The 25718-nt window shown below is 37.3% G+C and overlaps 1 protein-coding gene across 1 annotated transcript in view; it reads right to left on the bottom strand.

The window, feature by feature from the left end:
* LOC126413074 (teneurin-m) overlaps positions 1-25718 on the bottom strand; it is a 118743-nt gene that overhangs the window by 11524 nt on the left and 81501 nt on the right. Inside the window, exons 11-21 of the mRNA XM_050082971.1 lie at positions 23945-24171; positions 23294-23501; positions 21435-21651; positions 19798-19974; positions 17901-18136; positions 10264-10436; positions 8189-8438; positions 5995-6230; positions 5762-5919; positions 3424-4465; positions 1071-1506 (exon numbers count right to left, since the gene is read on the bottom strand). Of these exons, the coding sequence (XP_049938928.1) occupies positions 1071-1506; positions 3424-4465; positions 5762-5919; positions 5995-6230; positions 8189-8438; positions 10264-10436; positions 17901-18136; positions 19798-19974; positions 21435-21651; positions 23294-23501; positions 23945-24171 (3360 nt within the window). The remainder of the gene's footprint in view (positions 1-1070; positions 1507-3423; positions 4466-5761; positions 5920-5994; positions 6231-8188; positions 8439-10263; positions 10437-17900; positions 18137-19797; positions 19975-21434; positions 21652-23293; positions 23502-23944; positions 24172-25718) is intronic.

Genomic DNA, 25718 nt, shown 5'->3' with positions numbered 1-25718 from the left:
TGTTGTTCTTCCTTAGTGATGTGAAACAGAAATGCCAAATTTTGAACACATTTCCTTATAAAACATACTACCTGTGAAACACAATCCCATATAAAACAAAAGAACCCTTTCAGAATTTTATTTTTTATCTACCATATAGAGTTAACATCAGTACCATACTGAATTGGCAAAAACATGTTGATCATGACTGTGAAAGAATATCATTAGCCCCTTCCCTCACATGGAATCTATAAGATAATTATTTGTCAATAATGAAAGCTATTTCAGTGTAAATAATAAATGCTGGTCGAAGGATCTTGGTTCAGATATTTGTTTGGAAAAAAAAAATAAATAAATAAAAGAAATCATTACATCTTCCCTAAACATCAAAAGACAAAAGAGATTACATTCCATAAATTCATAGTAAACCAGCTTTTGTGGGATAGGACAACAAGAAAATGAATAAGGCAGCCTCCTAAGTACAACTCAGTTGTGACACTCATATATGTTATTAACATGAGGAATACAAGGTGTATTCAGACAGTGCTTTGCCTACATAACAATAGGTATCCCAAAACTGAACCCAAGGTAATTTGCATATAAAAAAATATTGTGTAATTTTATTGGCAGCTGCAGTTATAAGATACAACATGTTAGATTTGGCATTTTGTATTTTATAACCTGTTTTGTTTGTGTGGCAGTGTAACATTCCATGTCTTAACTAATATGAAAGTACAACATTATATTGAATAATTAACTATAATGAGACATCCCATGTTCATCTTGACAGAATTAAATTCACTTACTACCATATGCTGGATGCTGGAGTTATACAGAAATTGAACTATATCAGTGTGAATGTGGGAAACCTTGAACAGCACAGACAGCATATGAACCCTATATTTCACAAATGTAGATAATTTTCAGAAGTGATGTGCAACCACTGATTCTGTTTCCTATTATACTCATACTGAGCTGGTGTCTGAAATGACCTCTTGTTGGTAGAATACTATACACATTTAACATTGAGGAAAGAATTCATACTCAACATAGGGAACATGCACAGTAAATGTTAAATTTATTGCACTAACCTGGAACCCCATTTAACAGGGCGTGCAGTACGATCATAAGTGACATTCAGCAGTTCTACACGATCATCCATGAAAACAGCAACAGTGCCAGTTTCACGATCGTATTCCATTGTTAACAGGTTCTCTCCATTGACTCTCAGTTTGCGTCCAACCTGCACTACTGATTTACCACCACTACCGCTTCCACCACTACTTCCAGCTCTCTTTCCACTGCCTGATGCACGTCTCATAAAATATCTCCATTCAAAACGGTTTGCCAGGTCTCCACCAACCTCTGTTCTCTGGCGTGCGGGAACAGGAAAACTTTCACCGAGAACCGGATCAATGTCAGATAATACTGGGTATGGCACTGTGTCTGTGGCTACAGCATGGGACCATGGTGTTGTGCTGGCGACGCTACCATCTGCTAGTACCAGGATTCGATGTTCTGCATCACCTAAAAAAAGTGTGACAATTGTTAATCTTTTCAGAAATATAAATGAATCAGTGACTTGCTCAAATGCCTTGTATAAATTTTTTCATGATATTTTAAGTAATACAATGTAGAATAACATAGATTGTCCCACACTGTAATACTGTTCCTTAAGGAATTATGCAGATAGTTAAGGCAGGCAAAAACTTAATTGTAATGTAGGACTGGAAGTCAATAGTAGGAAAAGGAAGAGAAGGATAAATCGTTAGAGAACATGGACTGGAAGAAAGGAATGGAACAGGAAGCCACGTGGTAGAATTCTGCACAGAGCATTATCTAATCATTATTAATGCTTGGTTTTAAAATTATGAAAAAAGGTTGCACATGAAAGAAACCTGTAGACATAGGAAGGTTTCAAATAGATTATATAATGGTAAGACAAATATTCTGGAACCATATTCTAAACTGCATAACGTTTGGGAAGTGGACTTCTGAGATGTAAGATAATACTGGGTATGGCACTGTCTCTGTGGCTCTGTTCTCTGGTGTGTAGGAACAGGAAAGCTTTCACCGAGAACAGGATCAATGTCAGATAATACTGGGTATGGCACTGTGTCTGTGGCTACAGCAGGGGACCATGGTGTTGTACTGGTGACACTGCCATCTGCTAGCACCAGTATTCGATGTTCTGCGCCACCTGAAAAAAGTGTGACACGAAATGCAAAGCAGGAATGTATAGATGAGAAATGTAAGGATGTAGAAACACACATAATTAGGGGAAAGATAGATGCCACCTACAGGGAAATTAGGAAGACCTTTGGAGAAAACAGAAGTGGCAGCATCGCTATGAACTGCTGATGAAAACTGAAGAAACTGCAAAAATGTGGAAAATTAAGGAGATGGGACCTGGATAAGTTGAAAGTACCAGAGGTTGTTGAGAGTTTTAAAGTAAGCAGTAGGTACTGATTGGCTGAAACAGAGTAAAGTAACATACTAGAGTACATGTGGGTAGCCTTGGTAGTTGAAATAGTGAAGGCAGCAGAGGATCAAATCAGGAAAAAGACAAAAGCCAGTAAAAATCCATGGAAAATGCATGAGATATTGAATCTAAGTGACAAAAGAAGAAAATATAAAAAATGCGGCATGTGAACCAATACAAGGGATTATAATAGTCTAAAATATTAGATAGACATGAAGCGCAAAGCAGGAATGGATAGATGAGAAATGTAAGGATGCAGAAACAACATAATTAGGGGAAAGATAGATGCCACCTACAGGAAAATTAGAAAGACCTTAGGAGAAAACAGAAGTGGCAGCATGAAAATTAAGAGCTCAGATCGCAAACCATTACTAAGAAAAGAAGGAAATGCTGAAAGGTGGAAGGAATATGCTGAAGAGCTATACAGAAGGAAATAAACTTGAAGAAAATATTACAGAAAGGGAAGAGGAAGTAGATGAAGATCAACTGGGAGCTGGAATACTGAAGGAATAATTTAACAGAGCACTGAAAGATGTAAGTTGAAAGAAGACCCCAGAAGACCCTGTGAGAATTACTGAAATTCTTGGGAGAGCTGCCATAACAGAACTATTCCACATGGTGTGCAAAATTATGAGAAATACAAAATATCCTCAGACTTCAAGAAAAACGTAAGAACTACAATTTCAATACAACAGGTGCTGAAAGGTTTGAATATTAACATGCCATCATTTTAATAAGTCATTGTTATATATTGAAATAAATTATTTACATAAGAATAGAAAAAGTTAGTAGAAGCTGATCTCGGGCATAGATTTTTTTATACTATTTATATTAAGTAATCTAGATGATTTTATTCAGAAAATATTTGCAGTATTGTGGACTCATACAGTAAATTAATTTCCTTTATTAGTATGCTATTCTTTAAAACATAACAATTCAAAATCCATGCAAAAATTACTTACCAACTTTTGTAACAACTGTTGACCCTTTTATTAACATTGAAACTGGTTTCCGGTTATTTTGTGTTACTTTCACTGTTGCTCCTTTCACACTGAGATCAAATGACAAACTAATAACTTTTCCTGTAGGAGTTATAGCAGAAGTTAGTCTTCCAAATTCATCATAGTTGTAAACATAACTCCGGCCAGTGCTATCAAGTTTAGTCTTAAGAAGACCTGTTGGTCCATGATAGTCAAAAGTAACATTATAGTTGTCTGGTGTGCTTAATTCATGGAGCATTTTCATGCGTGACATTCTCAATCTACACTTTTGGCCTTTAGTATTTTCAATAGAATTCACTTGACTTGAATAGTCTCTCAGGAGGAAGACCTTGTTTCCGGCAGCATCTGTCACTGTGCTAAGTTTCCCATTGCTTGTATTTACATTGTATGTAAACAAATAACTTGTTTCTCCTGTGAGAATGTTGCGGGTTGCGATATGCTGACCGAAGCGATTGAACACATAAATCTCTTGAGTGTCAGGAGAATATATCTCATATTCTCTTGAGACACTGGCATCTGGGATACTTGCTGTCACTGAACGAATCCTGTAGTTTGCTTGATCACATATGTGCAATATTCCATCGGGAGTAACTGCGACAGAAGAAATTGTATTGAACTTCGAAGTGGATGCGAGGAAATGATCTTCCTCAAAACAATCACAGCCTCTATCTAGGCAATTGCATTTTGATTCTGCTCCAGCATAATGAGAAATTTTTCCATCTGTACCGATGATTCGCACCCTGTTTATTCGTTGAGAATCACTCTCAGCAACATAAAGGTCTCCAGATGGTCCAAATGCTATACTCTGGGGCATTACCAAGGTTGCATGTGTAGCAAGTTCAGTGTCATAGCCACCTGCTGGAGAGGGACAATGCAATGGGCGACCAGCTACAACTTTCACTCGGCCATCTGGAGCCAACTGAAGGATCATATGGTCATCAATGATGTGAAGAGAATTGTCAAGAGGATTGATTGCAAGCTCTGTGGGCCAACGAAGATGAACCTAGACATAAAAAACAAAAAAGAGGTAAGTACATAATAAACACAAAATATGGTTAGAGCATCTATTAATGCTTATTGTTTGAAATGTTGGTTTCAGGAGGAGAAAGACAGAGACATGAATGTGGACGTGTACTGCGAACATAAATGGATAGCTAGCTAAAGAGAGAGAGAGAGAGAGAGAGAGAGAGAGAGAGAGAGAGAGAGAGAGATAATACCATTGTTGTTTATCAGTATTTAATTATTATATACTCTCATACGGCACCTAATTGATAGTCTCACTTACCTTAGAAATGTTCAGAATGTAACCGTATGTACAAATTAATTTGTGATGTGAATGTAAAAATGACTTGTTCCATATCAATACAATCTGTCGTGCAGAATGATGCATAGAACATGTAACTAACTAACAGAAACTGTTACCTTAATTTAGCATGGTAATAATATATGACTTTCATCTACATCCACATCTACATGAATACTCAGCAAATCACACTGAAGTACCTGGCAGAAGGTTCACTGAACCACCTTCACAATAATTCTCTGTTATTCCACCCTTGATCAGTATGTGGAAAAAAACGAACACCTGTATCTGTCTGTGTGAGCTCCGACTCCCTTTATTTTATTATGATGATGATTTCTCCCATGTAGGTTGGGATCAAGAAAATATTTTTGCATTTTAAGGAGAAAGTTGGTGATTGAAATGTCATAAGATCCCTCCGCAATGAGAAATACCTTTGTTTTAATGATGTCCACCCAAAATCTTGTATCATATTCATAACACAGGTTTTACTGTTGCATCAGAACAAAACTAAGCAACATTAGGAATAATGAAAGTGAGATATGTATTTTCCATTTACAAATTTACATTATATATGTTGATGCATAACTAGAGGGCCATAATCTGCAACTTCAAGCTTGCATATATTCCATCTTAATTCAGTAATGCACTAATTTTATCTTCTCTAAGCATGTGCACCTTCATATAGCACAATAACAAATAATGTTAGTTTTAAAATGTAATTTTTACCTTGGCTTGGTTAGATGAAAGTTGTTTTAGCTGCTTGGTGAAGTGAATATAAAACCCCGTTTGTCTGTTCTTCATTCTCTCCTTGAAACTCCCCCCCCCCCCCCCCCCCTCCATACCTCTGTCTGTGAGAGACTGGTAAACTGTGTGCATAACGTGTGTGCACTATACCTCAATTTTAGTCCAGTGCACTGTATCACAATTTCATTACATGTTAGTTATTCCTTATCTGGTGAAATATTCCCAACACAGTATAATACAAAGTCAACAAACCTCTTCCACATTTAATGTCCCTTCACAGGGAATTGGTTTCCAGTGGGACTTATGCATGTGATCACCAATGACTGTTGTCACAATTCCATCCCTGTCAACCATCCTGATATTGGTTCCATCAGCAAAGTATAGAACATTGTCAGCTGATACAGCAACACCTGTTTATAAATGACTTGATTTAGTAAACAAATCTTCCAATATCACGTGGAATAGTGTAAATGGATTGTACATACCTTTTGGGTATGCCAGCTTTGCATCACGTGCCAGAGCGCCATCACCACAGTGTGCCTCGTCTCCCGGAAGACATCTTTCCCCTGAACCAACTGCTGTTTCCCAGTTATGCTCTGGATCTGAGTAATCATCAACACTCCTCACACGTATGATCTGGTGAGATTCAGGGTCTGATATGTATAGAACGTTGTCTAGTGGACTCAGAGCTAAGTGATAGCGGTAAGACACCCTCGTGGCACTGAAAATAAATCAGAAATGTTTCCTTAGATATTTAAATTACTTCTGAAGGAGAAATTAGGAATCTCTGGGTGCAGCTTTAATAAGGTAGCTACGGATTTCTAATGAACATTCTCAAGCTTATTTCTGAGTATTATATCCTTCTGCTATGAACTGAATTTCAAGCTAAGGGTTTCACATGTGCCCAAGCCTGAACTGCATTATCATTAAATGTACAGCTGTTTTCCTCTTTGAGTCTCCAAAGACAGTTTTTTAAAAAGGTTGCCAATAATGCCACTAACTGTTTTTGCAGATTAATGGATCAATCATGTGTTCAGAATTCCAATATGATCTATTAAAGCCATGGCTGTAAACAAATGCGTCATTTTATAGCGCTTGATGTGAAAAACAATTATATGCGTGGATAGCTGAGCACATTAAAGCACATTCCTCCGGGTCATGAGGAGCTGTGCCAGCCCCATGTCAAATCTGCCTAATGGATTAATTATATGGGCTGGTGTACAGGCCAGCCTGGATGTGGTTTTTAGTAGTTTTTCCACATCCACTCACGTGAATACTTGGCTGGTTCCATTCCAGCTACACGACGTGCAAGCAGAAGGGATCCATAGATTCTTAGCCTTAACATGCCTTTTGGAGCAGCAACCAACCCCTCTGTAACAATATTCTCTATAAAGGTATAGTTCTACATTGGGGAACTACCACACCAATTCCGAATCTGGCACTGGCCAGATATAGGGCACTGGTTTGGATTGTTGGATAGATGGATGGATGAACAACAAATATGCATTTTTACAATTTGTGTCAAGTTGAAACTTGCTACATTAACATGTGGCAAAACTTCTGGAAGACAATAAACAAATTTTGGAAGACTTTTTTGCTGGACTGATTTTAGCTATCCCAGTCGGACATTGATTCTCTGGTCTTGTCAGTTGTTTTACAGGAACGTCCTCTGGAAATCTGCTGTTCTGAATCCGAATTTAGTCGTCAGGGTGGTGGTTTCTCTTTAATTCAATATGGGAGATTTGGTATGTTTTCTTCCCCTGTCTAATATTTCTTCTTCTTCCTTGTAGCTCAAAAAGTCACTCCATCGTTTTTAAAAACAAGGTAAAACCCAAGCTCATTTTCAGAATGACTGAGCTTGTACATGGGTGCAAAAATCGATTTTGAAGGAGCAAATCTGTCAACTAAAACCACATTTTCAAACTCAGTATTGGAGGGTTTACATAAGTAATCAGAAACAAAATGATGACACTGATTTATGGATACTGGCTTTGGGAGTACTCGTCTACTGCATCAGCACTCAAACCATAAGACCTATCATCTGCAGTGAAAGCTCTTCCAGTTGACCCACCTGAGTATACCTTGCTCCATCCTGTTACTTTTAAATGTCACAGAGACCCTAGCATGGTGCTGAGAGCTTCAATACTGTTACAGCCTCAGACAGTTTTTCTTTTGGCTATGCATATGATATGTTGATCACTTATAGGAAGTTAAAATTGCGCACTAGGCAAGGACTTGAAATTGACTTTCACAAGGTACCCAAATTATTCATAATCTCTTAGAGATACTTTTTTTGTGTTATTTAGTAAGCACTGTCTTCACAACCTCTTTTGGAACTGGCTTTGTACTCTAAAAGTAGGTATGCCACATAGTGAGTCATCTATAAAAGTATGTATCATTGTTAGGGGAGGAAAAAAACAAACTGCTGACATGCTTTTATAATATAGTTTCAAACTGGATGTTCTGGGAGACTGAATATTGAAGCAAGAAAAATCTCTATAATTAGTAATAATATTTTGTTATTCTGGGAAAACAAACACACACACACACACACACACACACACACACACACACACACACACACACACACAGAGAGAGAGAGAGAGAGAGAGAGAGAGAGAGAGAGAGAGAGAGAGAGAGTTAATTTGTTTCTATAGTCTGAGCAGAAAGAATACTCACTTGAGTCGAACAAGTGTTCTGACAGTTCCATCAACCAATATTCGCCTCACCAAATTAAAATCACCGACAAATATTGATCCATCAGCTGCAGCAGCAAGCGCAACAGGAGCTAAAAGCCTTTGCTTAGATGCTTGGCCGTCACAGTCAAAACAGTCAAGGGGCCGCTGGTGCCCATCTCCCATTGTCGTCAGTATCACACGTGGCTTATGTTTTAAATAAATGTTGGATCCATCTCCCTTCTGCAGTATGCCTATAAAATTATGCATTCAAATGATGTTCATACATCTGCTTGTTCTAGCATGAGATTTGGTCACATACACACACTTTTAATCTACAGTTCCATGAAAATTAAGGCAAGTCTTTAGGCAACTGAAAGTGAATTGATGTACTGAACAAAACTACATAAACATGTACCACATTGTGAAACAATTATAAATTGCTACTCTACTTGCTTTGTGTGAAAAGTTAAAAATAATTAAAGCCACTGGTATGATTCACAACGTATGCTACAAAAGACAACAGTTGTGCTTCTGCCAATTTACAAGAGTACTTAAATATTTTGCTGGAATTATGGCTTGTTCTGAGAAATTCTGTTCCTTAGTTGGAAACAAATTAAAAAATAGAATTTTATGAATAATGGGAACTTTTACAGCATGTAGATGACATGCCAAGTGAATAATTTAAAATTATTTATTTATAAATTAATTTATAAATTAAAAAAAAATTAATTTATAAATAATTTAAAATTATAAATTGCTACTCTACTTGCTTTGTGTGAAAAGTTAAAAATAATTAAAGCCACTGGTATGATTCACAACTTATGCTACAAAAGACAACAGTTGTGTTTCTGCCAATTTATAAGAGTACATAAATATTTTGCTGGAATTATGGCTTGTTCTGAGAAATTCTGTTCCTTAGTTGGAAACAAATTAAAAAATAGAATTTTATGAATAACGGGAACTTTTACAGCATGTAGATGACATGCCAAGTGAATAATTTAGTGTGTTGAGGATCAAATGACTCTATGATAAAAACATTTTATAAATTGTCCAAGATACCAGAAATTTGTCTCAGTCACAAAAAGATACACAATCTTAGTGTATTTTATGTGGTGGATCTTACTAACTAAACAAAACACCCAAAACACCTTTTTTCACAGAAGTGACTCATTTAGTTAATACATTATACAGTTTTTCAATAAGAACCCACAGGAGACTCAGTTGAAACTGGACCTTCTGTATGGAAACACATATGTGCTACATTTGGGCTGGATTTTCCTTTGTGCAGCACAGGTTACTGTGGAAGTCAAACTAAGTTAGACAGAGTATTTTACTTACTGCAGTGAAAGGAAATGGAAAATTTAATGCTGTGGATGATACATGAAGCAAATTGCTAAATGTAATGCTTCCAGACATGGTATTTCCTTTAAACAATTTCCTGAGGCACAAAAAATCCCATTGATTTCATAGTAGAAATGGCAACAAGGATACAGAGTTTCAGATAGAACATACCATTCAAATGGCAGGTAAATTACCAACAATTTTGTTAATAAATCAGAGATAGGTGATGTGTTCAGTGATGCAATCAGTCAAAGGATGTAGGAAAAAAGAGAGTATTATTTTTTGAAAGTTTATTAGGTATGTTTGAATTTATTTTTGATTGTTCTATAGGGTAGTATTCATGACAGTATTATTAAAGAGAGATAAAAAGTGACTAGGATTTAGAGATGGCTGTCATTATTCCATTGTAGCTCTTTAATACAAAGCATATTGATCTCAGTTTCCTGAAAAGATCAGAGGCTGAAATTTTACATATGGAATTTCATAAATTTCCTACTAGTGAGATTAAATGATGTGAGCTCTATTCTTTGAATCATTCTTGTGTATTGGATCAATTTTCACACATGTTGCATTGTAATTCATTACAGTCTGATCCTTAAATAAAGTGTTTATATATTTTTCAGTAGGTTCTTTGATTATTTTGAAAGATGAGCACATACATGTTAGCAGTGATTTTACTGATCAATATTTAAGTCGTTTGCAGTGTTTGCTACAACACACAAAGTATTATCTTACCTTCATGGAAATTATATCTATGGTGGATATCAAGATTCCAGCCTCCAACCTCTGATATGCTCATATCATGACCACTGAGCTTTGTTGTTTGCACATCCCAAATTATATCTTTGCAATCACTATATTCATACCCAACTTTAACCATTGCAGTTGTGACTCCATAAACACGTTGCCTGAAAAGTATAAGAAAAATATTACCTACCATTTAAATTTTACTTTTTGCATTTGACGAAACATTTTTTATGCTCCGACAAATTGTAAAATGGATGTTGCAACAAGACACAGTGACAGTGACACAACTTTAGGAATATTCAGTCTTTTTAAATGTTTATAAATATGTTCATCGCAATATAAAACAAAAGAGAAGTAAAGTTTTAAAATTAATATGCTTTATTAAGAAGATGATGAATATCTTCCATCAAGGGAAGGTCCAAGAGAATCTATTGCACGGAAGAGATTATTTTTCTTTTCTACTGGAATACTGATAAAAGTGGTGAAATAGCCAAGAAAAATAAAGTAAACATTGTATCTTGAACTGTATATGTGGAATTGTACACATCATCATCATCATTGGTCATGCATCATGCGCTTCTGTTGCCGTCATACTGCCGACACCCATCCAGAACTTTACCTCGATAACCAAGTATTTGATGGAGACTTACTGCTTTTTGGGACTGGTCTTCGATGCCCACTTATAACCTGGCTTCCCCATCTTCGTCAGCTTAAGCACAAGTGCTGGCAGCTTCTTAACATTATTCAATGCTTGAGTCACACCGCCTGGGGTGCTGATCGTCCTACACTGTTACAGCTGTACAAAGCCCTCGTACAGTCCTGTACTGACTATGGGAGTCTGGTGTATGGTTCAGTATTGCTCTCTGCACTCTGTCTGCTGAACCCTATTCACCACTGTGGAGTTCAGCTCACGATGGGAGCTTTCCGAATGAGCCCAGTGAATAGCCTCTTCGTGGAAGCTGACATTTTTCCATTGTGGCTCCAGTGGCATTCATAGTTCACCTCGTCATCCAAATTACTGTCTCCTTTTCCCTAATATGGTGATCCATCTCCCGCAATAGCAGCCCAGAATGGGGAATCCCCTTGCTGTCTGCGTCTTGTCACTTCTTAGTGAACTAGACACTTTCCCTCTACCACCTCTCCTGTGGGTCCACTTAGGTACACCTCCGTTGTCCATGCCTTGGCCACTGCTTCATCTGGACCTATCGCAAGACCCAAAAGGCTCAGGCCCTCTGCTGGCAATTTTTCTCTTCTTGGCAAGTTCCAGGGCTCAGAAATAGTCTGCACTGATGGAACAGTAGTTGACAGTCTTGATGCTTTGCTTACACTCACGTTGGACATACTGAACAGTGTTCCTTGCCTGATGGCTGCAGTGTTTTCACTGAAGAGTTGGTAGCCATCTATTGTGTAGCATACAAGCTCTGGACCAGTGCTTCCCTCGACAGCCTTTGGTAATGACTATCCAGAAGCCCGGTTATGCCCTCGGCAATGGTGGACATTCAGTGGCCTTCATTTGGATCCCAGGACATGTTGGGATACTGGGCAATGAACTTGCTGACAGGCTGGCCAAAGAGGCTACCGGTAAACCAACTCTGGAGATCGGTCTGCCAGACTGATTTCTGATTGGTCTTCTGCCATAAAGTTTTTGTGATTTGGGATACTGAATGGCGCACCCTCAGTACACCAAGACACAACAAATGTGTGGCAGTCATCCATGCAAACCACTCGCAGGGACTCTGTTGTCCATTGCAGGTTCTGCATCGGCCATATCTGGCTAACTCATGGTCACCTCATCTGTCGCAAGGACCCACCTTGGTGTCACTGTGGCTCCCGTATGACTGTCGTCCATATCTTGTTGGACTGCCCAATTTTAGCTGCTCTGCAGCAGACTTTTAACCTTCCCAGCACCATACCTACAGTGTTGGGCAACAGTGCTTCAATGGCTGATTTAGTTCTACATTTTATTCATGAGGGTTTTTTTTTTTATCATACAATCTAAGGTTGGGCATCAGGCCTTCTCGCCCAGGCCTCCATCCCTCCTCCATTTTACATCTTCATCACTCTTTCTATGTATTTTGTTTGCTTTGGTGTTTCTCTTCTTCTAGGCATGTTGCATGGTGGCTGGCTCATCCTTTTCTATTCTTGCAATCAGCCAGCCCAGGCGATCTGCTGTATGATTTTAAAACATTCCTCCATTTTTCCGTTTAATGTATGTTTCCTCCTTTTGGTTTGCTTCTTTTGTTTTCTCTTTCAGTGTGATTCCATGTTAGTTTTACACCCTTTTACTTTCTCTAACTCCTTTTTGGAGTTGTTCTACATGAAAGTTGTTTGGATGAGGAAAAAGGGACTGATGACCTTGTAGTTTGGTCCGTTTATACCCCAAACTAATCAAGCATCACGCAGTCAACCAACAACACTGACAGACGTAGGAGAAAGATTCGCTGCAGTGATGACAATACTTGCAGTTTGCATTTTGTATGAATCATTTGTGGTGGAAATGAGTCTGTGTAGACAAATTATATTGTGTAGAATATTAAAAAAGTATACTAATAAAGTACCCTGTCTAACCTCTACCAGAGATGATACAAACCAGTGTCTTGAATATATAGACCGCTCTTCACTAAATTTACACAAATCAGCCAGGGCACTATGACCACCTACCCAATAGCCAGTATGTCAACCTTTGGCAAGGATATCAGCGGCAATGTGTCATGGCATGGAATCAGTGAAGTTAGGGCAGGTCACTGGAGGGAGTTTGTACCACATCTGGACACACACGTCACCTAATTCTTTTAAATTCCGGGGAGGGGGGACAATGAGCTCTGAGACCATGTTCAATCACACCCCAAACATGTTCGATTGGGTTCAGATCCGGCGAGTTGAGGGACCTGCACATCAACTGGAACTTGTCACTGTGTTTTGCGAACCGCTCCATCACACTACTGGCCTTGTGACATGGCGCATTATCTTTTTGAAAACTGTCACTGTTGTCAGGTAACATGATCATTATGAAGGGGTATATGAAGTGTGTGACCATTGTATGATACTCCTTGGCCACCATGGTTCTTGCATGAGCTCCACTGGACCCATGGATGCTCACGCGAATGTTCCCTAGAGCATAATGGGAGCCACCGCCAGCTGTTCTCCTGTCCCACATTTAAGGTGTCTAGGAGCTGTTTCCCTGGAAGACAACAGATTTGCGCCCTCCCATCAGCATGATGAAGAAGGTATCAGGATTCAGAAGACCATGCAACACTCTGCCACTGTGCCAACGTTCAGTGTGGATGGTCATGTGCCCATTTTAGTCATAGTTGCCAATGTCATGGTGTTGTTGTTGTTGTGGTCTTCAGTCCTGAGACTGGTTTGATGCAGCTCTCCATGCTACTCTATCCTGTGCAAGCTTTTTCATCTCCCAGTACCTACTGCAACCTACATCCTTCTGAATCTGCTTAGTGTATTCATCTCTTGGTCTCCCTCTACGATTTTTACCCTCCACCCTGCCCTCCAATACTAAATTGGTGATCCCTTGATGCCTCAGAACATGTCCTACCAACCGATCCCTTCTTCTGGTCAAGTTGTGCCACAAACATCTCTTCTCCCCAATCCTATTCAATACTTCCTCATTAGTTATGTGATCTACCCATCTAATCTTCAGCATTCTTCTGTAGCACCACATTTCGAAAGCTTCTATTCTCTTCTTGTCCAAACTATTTATCGTCCATGTTTCACTGCCATACATGGCTACACTCCATACGAATACTTTCAGAAATGACTTCCTGACACTTAAATCTATACTGGATGTTAACAAATTTCTCTTCTTCAGAAACGCTTTCCTTGCCATTGCCAGCCTACATTTTATATCCTCTCTACTTCGACCATCATCAGTTATTTTGCTCCCCAAATAGCAAAACTCCTTTACTACTTTAAGTGCCTCATTTCCTAATCTAATTCCCTCAGCATCACCCGACTTAATTAGACTACTTTCCATTATCCTTGTTTTGCTTTTGTTGATGTTCATCTTATATCCTCCTTTCAAGACACTGTCCATTCCATTCAACTGCTCTTCCAAGTCCTTTGCTGTCTCTGACAGAATTACAATGTCATCGGCGAACCTCAAAGTTTTTATTTCTTCTCCATGAATTTTAATACCTACTCCGAATTTTTCTTTTGTTTCCTTTACTGCTTGCTCAATATACAGATTGAACAACATCGGGGAGAGGCTACAACCCTGTCTTACTCCCTTCCCAACCACTGCTTCCCTTTCATGTCCCTCGACTCTTATAACTGCCATCTGGTTTCTGTACAAGTTGTAAATAGCCTTTCGCTCCCTGTATTTTACCCCTGCCACCTTTAGAATTTGAAAGAGAGTATTCCAGTCAACATTGTCAAAAGCTTTCTCTAAGTCTACAAATGCTAGAAACGTAGGTTTGCCTTTCCTTAATCTTTCTTCTAAGATAAGTCGTAAGGTCAGTATTGCCTCACGTGTTCCAGTGTTTCTACGGAATCCAAACTGATCTTCCCCAAGGTTGGCTTCTACTAGATTTTCCATTCGTCTGTAAAGAATTCGTGTTAGTATTTTGCAGCTGTGACTTATTAAGCTGATAGTTCGGTAATTTTCACATTTGTCAACACCTGCTTTCTTTGGGATTGGAATTATTATATTCTTCTTGAAGTCTGAGGGTATTTCGCCTGTTTCATACATCTTGCTCACCAGATGGTAGAGTTTTGTCAGGACTGGCTCTCCCACGGCCGTCAGTAGTTCCAATGGAATATTGTCTACTCCGGGGGCCTTGTTTCGACTCAGGTCTTTCAGTGCTCTGTCAAACTCTTCACGCAGTATCATATCTCATGTCATGGTGTTAACATTGGCATATGCATGGGTCACTGGCTGCGGAGGCACATTGTTAGGAGTGTTCGGTACACTCTGTGTTCAGACACACTTGTACTGTTTCCAGCATGTCTGATGTTAGTTCCATCATAGTTTGCCACCTGTCCTGTTTTACAAGTCAGCCCAGCCTATGTTGTACGACATCTGCAATGAAGGGTGACCACCCAACCCCACGATGTATAAATGTGGTTTCACTTGGGTTTCACCATGTGTTGAAGACATTCACCACAGCATCCCTTGAACACCCAACAAGTCATGCAGTTTCTGAAATTCTTGTGATGAGCCTCCGGGCCATCACAATCTGCCCTTGGTGAAACTCAAATAGATCCCACACATTTTTCATTCTACACACGGACAGCATGTTCACTGATACTAAATGCACTGTGTATGTGTCTGGCTAGTAGTCTGCACTGTGTATGTGTCTGGCTAGTAGTCATTCATCACCAGGTGATGCTGCTATTGCTTGGATGGGTTTATATTGATAGTAGGTTGGTGGTCATAATGTTCTGGCTGATCTGTGTATGTTCTCTAAATCAGAAGCCAAAATGTAACTTATATTGGATGAAAACCTTGAAAAATAAAAATATGAATGACATGGAATGACTGATGTATGACTCAAACACAAGTTTGGCACAATATGTAAAAGTCTTAATAGCTGCAGCTGCCCTAGTTCCACTCTGAATATTTCAAGAGATACCGTGCAATCTGACTGCTGTAGAGTTTGCAATGTAATAGGAATTTTAAGTATCCAACAGGCTAAATTTAATTCCACATGAATTACTATGAGTAAGTACTACTCCCCACAAATACTCGAGGTGGACGACTTTGTACTTTATCTGCAATATGTTAAGCCATATTTGTTTTGATTTTTAACTGCCTCTTCAAATCAGGGTAATTATTATTTTTTCCCCCTTTGAGTCACATTTCAGGGGTGCGGCTTGCATTTGAGATTGGTTTACATTTGGGTAAATACGGTAAATAATTAATGAAAGCACTCCAATTAAGACCAAATTTGAACACAAAACCCCTTTAACAGCCCAAGGGGTGGAAGGAGCACTCAAGGAGCTGAAAAATTACAAGGTATGTGAAGAAGACTAAGTATTTCACAGTATGTGTGATATATCACTGACACAGTTTGGACCTCACTCCACTTGGCTACATCAAAAATTTACATAACCGACAAAAAATTCCCAAAACATTTGACCATGGCTATAATCCATAAGAGCAGTCCAGATAACTGCAAAGATGTATCTCATTTGGACTAAACATGCAAGATTTGCTTTAAAATTCTACATGGTAGGATTACATGTTATTTGAGTTAGAATTAGACATATTACAGGAGAAGCTACACAGAACAAATTATCACTTTACAATTAATCTTGGTGTATTGAAGGAAACAAAACAAGCCTTTTGCAATAACCTTTGCAGATTTTATGAAAGCATATAATATATAACTGTGTCCATGTGTCTCCAATTCTGAAAATCTTAAAAAATTTTGAACTGTACCCAAAATTATACAAACTAATAGAACCCACTTTAATGGACAAACATTCCAGTGTCAATTTCAGAGGAGATTTACAGAACCATTACTCATAAAAACAGACATGAGTCTGGGAGACTGCTTGTTACCAATCTTCCTCAACTGTGTGTTGGAATATATTATGAGAAAACGGCACAGGTTGACCTGAAAAGCATCAAAATTGGATGACCCAAAGAAAACATAAAAATAAATCATTTGAGATTTTCTGACAACCTAGCTGTCCTAACCAACAACATTTAGGAAGCCCTCAACATTAAATCAAAAAATTACTGTAACTGACCCACCACCCATAAAAAAATTACAATAGAAAAACAGGGAACTAAAACCACAGACAAATTTAAATTCTTTGGAGAAATCATACCATAACATATTACCTTAATGTGAAACCTTTGTGGCAAAACAGAATAAACAAACTTACTAAAACACAACACATCACCAATTAATACACACAATAAAGAAAACCTCTCAATAGGTACAAAATTAAAACACTACAAAATAGTTACACCACCAGAAATAACATATGCAAGTGAAATCACTTTCAAAACTACTAACATTGCAGAAACAAAGACAGAAAAAAGAATAGCCAGAGCATGCATAAACAGAAAAGACTAGAAGGATTACAGAATTCAAGGCAGGTATGAAGGAACTACAAATTACAATGGAAAATTTAAAAAATTAAATAGTTAAAATTTAAAAAATTCAAAGACAAATAAACCAGATAATGAATAAAAGTCAACAAACATACAAAATTTCCTTTCAGATTAAAACTGTTTGCTGGACTGAGACTTGAACTTGGGACCTTTGTCTTTCGCAGGCAAGTGCTCTACCATCTGAGCTACCCAAGCACGACTCACAACCCGCCCTCACAGCTTTAATTCTGCCAGTACCTCATCTCCTACCTTCCAAACTTCACAGAAGCTCCCTGCAGACCTTGCAAAACTAGCACTCCTGGAAGAAAGGATATTGCGGAGACATGACTTAGTCACAGCCTGGGGGATGTTTCCAGAATGAAATTTCCACTCTGCAGTGTTTAATTTGCCAGGAGGTTTCACAAACATACAGTCAGGAAGGTGATTTCAGAGGCAGACAGATAGTTGAGAGCTGAGATAACGAAAAGGGCCATGCCAACAGAAAACTGAAAAAAAAGCTTTTCATAAAATTACTCAAAATAATAACAATAAAAATAATTCTGTTTACCTGTAAACATTTAATCTGTTCCATGCATAAGTAAATTTGATTACGGGATCTGCTTCAAATGTTTTTTCAAAAAGTATGCCTTCAATGGTGATTCGCAAGTGAATCAGTTTCAAAGATGAAGGTATAGTTTCTGGTGTAAGCTGCAACTGTATTGTTGAAAGATAACCAGCAGCTCTTGAACTGTGGTATACTAAATTAAGACCAGTACCGGGTATCTGGAGGCTTTCTTGTACAACCTGAAAAGTGAGAAGCAGTGTCTGTTAGGACTAAACTTTAAAGGTTTGTTTTTTCTTTGATGATGTCTTCAGGTTTCAAGCAATGATTCCTTGTAAGAAAATATACTCCAGAATGTATTTATGCGAGAACAAATATAAGCCTACATACAATAACCTGGATACTAAGTGAGTAACAGCTATGAGAAATAACAACAAATGGGCAAATGCAAATTCCACTGGTGATGTTATTGGTTGTCAAAGTACATCGTTTACTGAAAATATCTTGTCTAGTTAACATTAACTCTTCTCTCGGCTTGAACCAAGTAGTATGCCTTCATTAGGTGGTACAAACATTTATAAGTATTATTATTCCACTGACAACAATTAAACGAGCCTGTTTATGACCTATTAAAATGCCAGCTTTTCATCTATGCAAAATACTTGACCAGTAGGCACTTTTCATTTGAATACAGTATGTAGCATTTATTTATTTATATTCAATAAGTAATAATATTCTGGAAAAATGATGGTTAACAACTGATGTGTTGAAAAGAGAATTATATGTTCACTAGCAATGTGAATTGTTTTCAAGTTCCAAAACACTGATTTTCCTTTGCCTCATGGAGACATAATAGAAACAAAGAAGGTGATACAGTGCAAACTTAATGAGGGAATGGAGACTACTCTGACCAAAGTGACTGTGGTCTTATGACATGTGGATATATTTTGTTATTTGAATCTGTGTACACAAAGAGCAATAAAGTAACACCTGGTAATATTTAGCACAGATTACATGATTCACATATACATGTGACAGCAACTTTCCATCCCAGGTCAGATTTAGGTAATGTAATGTTAGGAGAAACATGAACTTTTGTAAGAGCCCACAGTAAATAAAGGCACTATTGCCTTTTTCTGAAGAGTACAAACATAACATATCAGTTAAAATTTTAGCACAATAAGGGATATGTCATCGCAGTGATGTAATAAGATGTATTCGCCAAGAAACAAAAAGATTTAAATGTGGTAAAGTATAGTGTTATCAGTTTGTCTGTTAACTGTAATATCAAATCTTGACTTATTAGTGATTTACTATAAAGTTAATCAGAATAAATTAACCTACACTTATCCAGATAGTTTGTTCCAAATTCTCCCAATAACATATGATTAACACTGATGAGCAATGGAATTAGACACAGCACTTATTTTGGTGAGACAGTTTAATGGAAATGAGACCAATGTTGTTAAGAGTTTATACTGACTGTCTTCAATCTTTTTTTTTTTTCTACGCACTTGACATGTGTAACATGACAGTGCAGCATATTTTACTGGAACCAGATAAATTATCTACATTATTCAACAGTTTACTCATTGAGTAAAGTGGTACAGTGGTTAAGAAACAGATTACTGTAACAATCAGTATGAGTAGAGTTTAAATCCTTGCTCAACCATCCAGATTTAACTTTTCCATGGCATCCTCCAGTCAACTAAATTTAATGGTGCAAAGGATATGGCCAATTTCTTACTCTGTCACTGTCCAATATGAGCTTGCGCCATCTCTAATGATCTTGTCATTAACACAGCTCTAACCCTTCCAAACAGTTTATTAAATATCATATTAGACACAACAAAAACACATTAAAAGTGCTCTTTGTATGTAAATATGATTGGTAAATTCGTACCTGTGATTCTGCTAAAATAGCACTCTTGTCTGGACATGCTCCCTGAAAGCCATGTTTCCATGTTGCCAGAACAACAGGCTTCATAAGATCATAGTCATGTGCAGCACATGAATGAGGCACAGCTGCAACTGGTTTCTCATCGCCAGTGCTCATGACCACCGTATCAATTATTACAACCTGTAAGATGAAAAAGATAAGGGAATAAAAGTTTATATAGTAACATAATTTTCACACATTAAAATTTTATTGTTTTCCAATATAACATAATTATCATTTAAGTGTTGTACAGTATACACAAGCTGTTGGATACCTTCAGAACTCGAACTGATTTAAACCTATATAATAATTTTTGACACATTTTTGGAGGAACACACTAGAAAGAAGACTATCAAAATATAGTGTGTTTGTGGCCGGAAGTCTTCTCACATGTCAGTAAACTTGCAATGAGAAGTACGCAAAGCACTCACAAACTAAGAAAGAGTCAGAAAATCATTATGAATAATATATCCTTAAGTCAAATCCTAGTAATTCTAGCCTATCAAGAAATATACCAACTTGTATCACAATTCTGATACAAATTCTGGATTTGGACATTTATTTTGCTACTTTACTTGGTGCACAGTTAACAAAGAGTTCACACATTTTTGAGAGTGACATAATTAGTTGGTGCCTGTTGTGTTTCTGTTCGAGTTACTTTGATAGGTGCTTGGGTGGAAGTGGATTAATTTTAGTACTGTGCCAACCCTTACATTTATTGGTGCTGTTCTAACAGTGCACGGTTTTCTGTTTATTGTTTGATGTATTAATGTATGCTCTTTCCCTTTTTAAACACAAACCAATATTTTACACTACTTAATACAGCAAAACTTGCTGCTCTATTTCTAGTAATGCTCCAATGTATACAGAACAACCGGAATAAAAATATTTTTTGGTTTGATTACGCACAACTTCTTTCCACTAAGTTGATAAAGAATGGGAAGATTCCATAATTACTCCTGTTTCCTCACTTATTGTTGGAGGACTGTAAGACAGGTCAGCAACACTGGTTATTTTCTTGACATATCTGCAGGGTTGGTTCAAGAACATCTGGTGTGCCCTCCCTCCCTCCGTATCCCTCATACATTTTGACCTATGTCAGTTTTCACTACTAACTGTGATATACACTGTATAAAAGTCTTGCACTTGGATACCCCTCTAAGCTCGGTGCCCTAAGCACCTGCTGCGAATTGTGATACATCCTGTACATAAATCTTACCATTGTGGTGCCTCTGTTACATCTCTCAGCTTGGTGCTCAAAGTGGTGGCTTGTATCACTTGGCCTCAAACCAGCCCTGCACATCTTCAGTTTCCTATTTCTGAGTTAATGTCACATACAGTGCAACATCATCAGATCTGTTGTTAACTGTTACAAAACTGTTTTACTGCAAACAAAATGCATGTGATTCTGCTACGGCGTGTTTCTTGTCCAGGCCCACAGGATTCCCCTGATTAAATCTACTAGATTCTTGATAATTGTGGTATGCTTTCCCTTTAGACGAATTTGAAATTCTAATTTAGAAAAATATCCAGTTCACAGTTCTAATTTATATATATTTACTCATAAGATATTATTTTATTCGCAAAAATATTTTCTGTACCTCATTCCATGGAACATTGACAATATGACTTTGTGGTCTGAAAGGGCTTCGTCCAAACTGCAGTGTGACTGCGCCTCCACCATTCACCAAAAGATCAAACCAGCCATCTTCTCTAGTCAGTGTAAATCCTTCCAGAGGGGTACTAGTGCTCACTCGGACACCCATCAGTCCCATTCCCATGGCTGTGACAACTTGGCCACGTACAACAGCAGATCGACTGAAACAATTAGGGATCACTTCAAAAAGAATGAAATAAAATGATAGACTATGTTTTGACATCTAGTATTGGTTTATTTTAACTCTTGCATATTTATTGTCCATTATTATTAGCACAGCAGAATTTAAAGAGAATTTTATCTGATTGTTACACATTTTCAAAAACCTGTAGCTTTTGTGTTACTATTATATATATTTACAATTGTCATATAAAAGCCAAGAACTATTTGCATACTGTACTTCCTTTGTTAAAGACATGTGTCATGTAACATGCATGATGATAGTAATTTTGTGTAACTGTATACTCAATTACTGATTAATATAGAAACAAATAATACCTACAGCTATTTAATTTGTGTTTAAACAAATTTGCTATAAGTCACTATATCATGACTAACTTTTTTCAATCTATTACTAAATATCTATATGTGAAATGACAACACAAGATACAGAGTGAGGATGAAGCAAACTTAAAAGCCACGAAAGACAACAGTAGGTCAAAATTTGAAAATTAACCATGCAACATTTACAAGTGTCAAACACTAAACACAAATTTATCAAACACTACTGTAAAAACAGTAAGTGCTTTCCCTAATTTTCCTAATATGAGAAGAAAACCAGAGATGCATTACACATGTTCAAAACTACCCCAGATCATTGACTGTATGAATGTGTAGGCCATCTGCGTACTTGAAGATCTTACCTTGAATTGAAGTGATTCCAGAACACACTGTGGCAGCACAGGGAGAAACAAGCCCACACAGTTAGCCAAAGTGGTAAGATATTACCCTCAGTTATCATTTACAGAATTAATTTACAATTACCCCTAAGTTAAAGTAAAGGGCAATATGGGTAATTAGGTTTACGCATCATGTTCAGGACTTTGCGGCCATTTAATCAAGAATGGTTAAAATTGTGTATTAAAAAATTAGTTTTTTGTGTCTGTGTTTCATTATATTTTCACTAAAAGTATTTTTACTGTATCTGAATCCTGAAAACTGGTTGTTTATGGAAAACAGGGACAAAAAAAAATATCTTTACTGTACTGAAAGGAACAAAATTCTGCTGATATTATCTGGCCGATATTTTTCATCAAATTATAAAGCTGATGGGTGATAGTTTTCATCCAAAAATTACAGGGGACAAACAGCTGCAATAAGACTGTATCAATTCTTAAATGTGCTTCCCCAGTGTGTTTCCTTCTATCTCGTGTGGTAAATCTTGAATTTTTCTTAGTTTTCTGTGCAGTTCATCACAAGAAATGCGAAATCACAACTCCTGATCACAGTTAAATACGAAATCTTAACTGTCACTAATAGTTTTTAGTGCCACATTAAAACAATGGCACTGAAACACAGTTTTCTTTGAAAATAAGAAACAAAATCAGTGCTGTCAGTTCTGTGACACATACACACGTATCTCCTCTCTCACACAAGAACAGATAGACATATACTAACATACAAAACAGGATCGGTAATTTCACAATGGGCACAACAAAGCAGATGTAAAAACTGGTGAACATCAAGTTCAAGTAAAGGGTCACAGAAGAAGAACACACAATAAGGACATGTTTATCACTTGACTATTGTTTGAAAAGAAGCATGTAACACAAAACATGAATTGAATGGTTACAATTGTCCTACCTTTCATTGAATGATTCCTGACGAGCATAATTCTGTAGGCTTCCTTCCTCAATGAGGAACTTCATTCGCTCAAAAAATGAAGCGGTTATAGCTGGAGGCTGTTTGCGCAGCAGAATATCAATAGGCTTTGGTGACATCACACACAACTGGCTACTGCGACAAATGTGATTTGTGCAACATTCTGGATCTTCACAGTCCACCAGGCCATCTAAATAAAATTTGTTATTAATCATTCCTTATGATTTGCCAGACAGTGCAAAGAGTATGCTGCATTCAACAGAATTACTGTCGTTAAACACTACATTCTTGAACATATGAAGAGACATGAGAAAAAAATAAAAAAGAAATAAATGGGGAAGTTATGTAGAAACAATGTAATGAGACAACACTCAAAGAAATTTGAAGAAAACTAACAAATTAAATTATAAATTGTTGGATTTAATTATCCCCCCTACCCTTTTCTTCTTTTTAATTTACTTAAAAAGAGGTAGAGATTCAAATATCAAACTTATTCTCATAGATGTACATCACATTACTTAGCTTATGATGTGCAGTTATGTTTGTTTAGTGTCAGTCATCCTCTTTTTCCACATTTATTTACTGCAGAATTTTAGTCCCAAATGATTTACTCATTACAATAATTTTACTGACCTCTGTCATTATCCCGATTGTCATTGCAACTTTGTTCCAGTGGTACGCTGCAATCATGTCCATCCCAGCCATCATGACAGCGACATTCCCAGGCACCATCACCATTTACACGACACTGTCCATGAGCACTGCAGCTGTTTGGACATCCTTCCAAAGTACAGTGACGACCATTCCACCCCGTCACACAGAGGCATGTGCCATTCTTGCATTGACCATGTTCATTACACCTAAAAACAGTACTTCATGTTAACAATGGAATGTTTTATTTTTAAGTCCAATAATAACTAATATATCTTGTACAACAGTTAATCATTAACAGCTTTCACATCACCATGAAAATTAATTTTTAATTGCAGTTTGTGTGATGATATAAGTTGAAACAAAACAGAAGTGTCAGATGGACAAGAACCTGCGCATAATTTTCTGCAGAATTATCTGGTATAATTTACTGAAAGTACAAAAAACTAGTTCAAGATAGTTGGATAGAAATCTGAGATCATATGCCGAGTATGGAGCTACGCACACTGCAACTAGTCTAATCCAGTCTTTGTTGTCCTTACGAGAGTGATATACAGTATAAACCCACTTTTACGTTCCTGGAATTAAGGCTTTCCCGCCATTTACGACATTTGTTATTGTTCCTATCAAATTTTCTATGTCTGCAATGTTAATTTGCACCCGATTTTGCATCAACATATTTATAATTTTCCCGCGATTTACGCATTACAAAAAATATTTGTCAGAGAAACAATGACACTGGCATGATATTGGCCACCCAGTGGTGTTTACAAATATTACATGGTTAAGTTTCTTGACACCAGGGCGCTCTACTCTGCAGATTTGACCCGCTGCCAAGCACTACTTGGTGCGATGGCCAATGGGAGTAACTAGGTTCGTTCGAATAAAGATATCATGACCATTCATAACCATTTTCAAACTCTCTACCATGCAAATGCACTGTTGAGGTCATCGTGACACATTTGTCGAACCATATTTTGTGAGTTTCGACGTTCGGCATCTTGTAGCCCTAGTTGACACCGTCATTCACTTTGCATTGCTCAAATGTTTTTAGTTTAATCACAATGCCAGTTAAGAATTTTTCTCATGCTGAGCAAAATGTGTTTTGAGAATTTATTCTCATTGTCAGGTGCAGTATTTTCATTTTATTTTTTGTGATGTTATACAAACAGTGTGAGTGATAGTTCGTGTGTATGTGTTTTTCTACATAACTGAGGAGGCACAGTACCTGATAACCTCAAGAGGCAGAATAACACATATTCAAAAACCACACAAAATACTTATGTGCATATTTGCACCTGACAATGAGAAAAGTTCTCGAAACACATCTTTAAGCATGAAAAAATATGTAACTAGTGCAGTATTTCACTATTTTAAAAATGAATGATAGCTGTAGGCTTTCCAAAAACATCGATTATGATGTCTGAAATTAAGTCAAATGTTGCTACTTCCCAGAGAGTTGTCAATTCCAGTTACATCAGTGGTTTCTATTAGATAATATACCTCTACTAGATAGTGAATCTTTATTAGATAATAAAAGAGTCTCTGACAAGTCTTTTGATGCCTGTTACGTACAAATATACATAAAGAGCGAAAATGCAAGGGGGTATCCTATGCATAACTTTAACATGTTTTACATTTTCCTGCATTTTACACCATTATTTTGAAGCGTAAAAGCTGGGTTTCACTTTATATGAGGTCGTAGTATATTCCTAGACTCCTCACTGTTCTTGAAACTTCGCAACTTTTTTGTAAG

This window comes from Schistocerca serialis, chromosome 7 (genome assembly GCF_023864345.2).
Source record: "Schistocerca serialis cubense isolate TAMUIC-IGC-003099 chromosome 7, iqSchSeri2.2, whole genome shotgun sequence".
NCBI classification, from domain to species: Eukaryota; Metazoa; Arthropoda; class Insecta; order Orthoptera; family Acrididae; genus Schistocerca; species Schistocerca serialis.
Note: the sequence above shows the minus strand (reverse complement) of the source record. Positions and strands in the feature narration are given on the sequence as shown.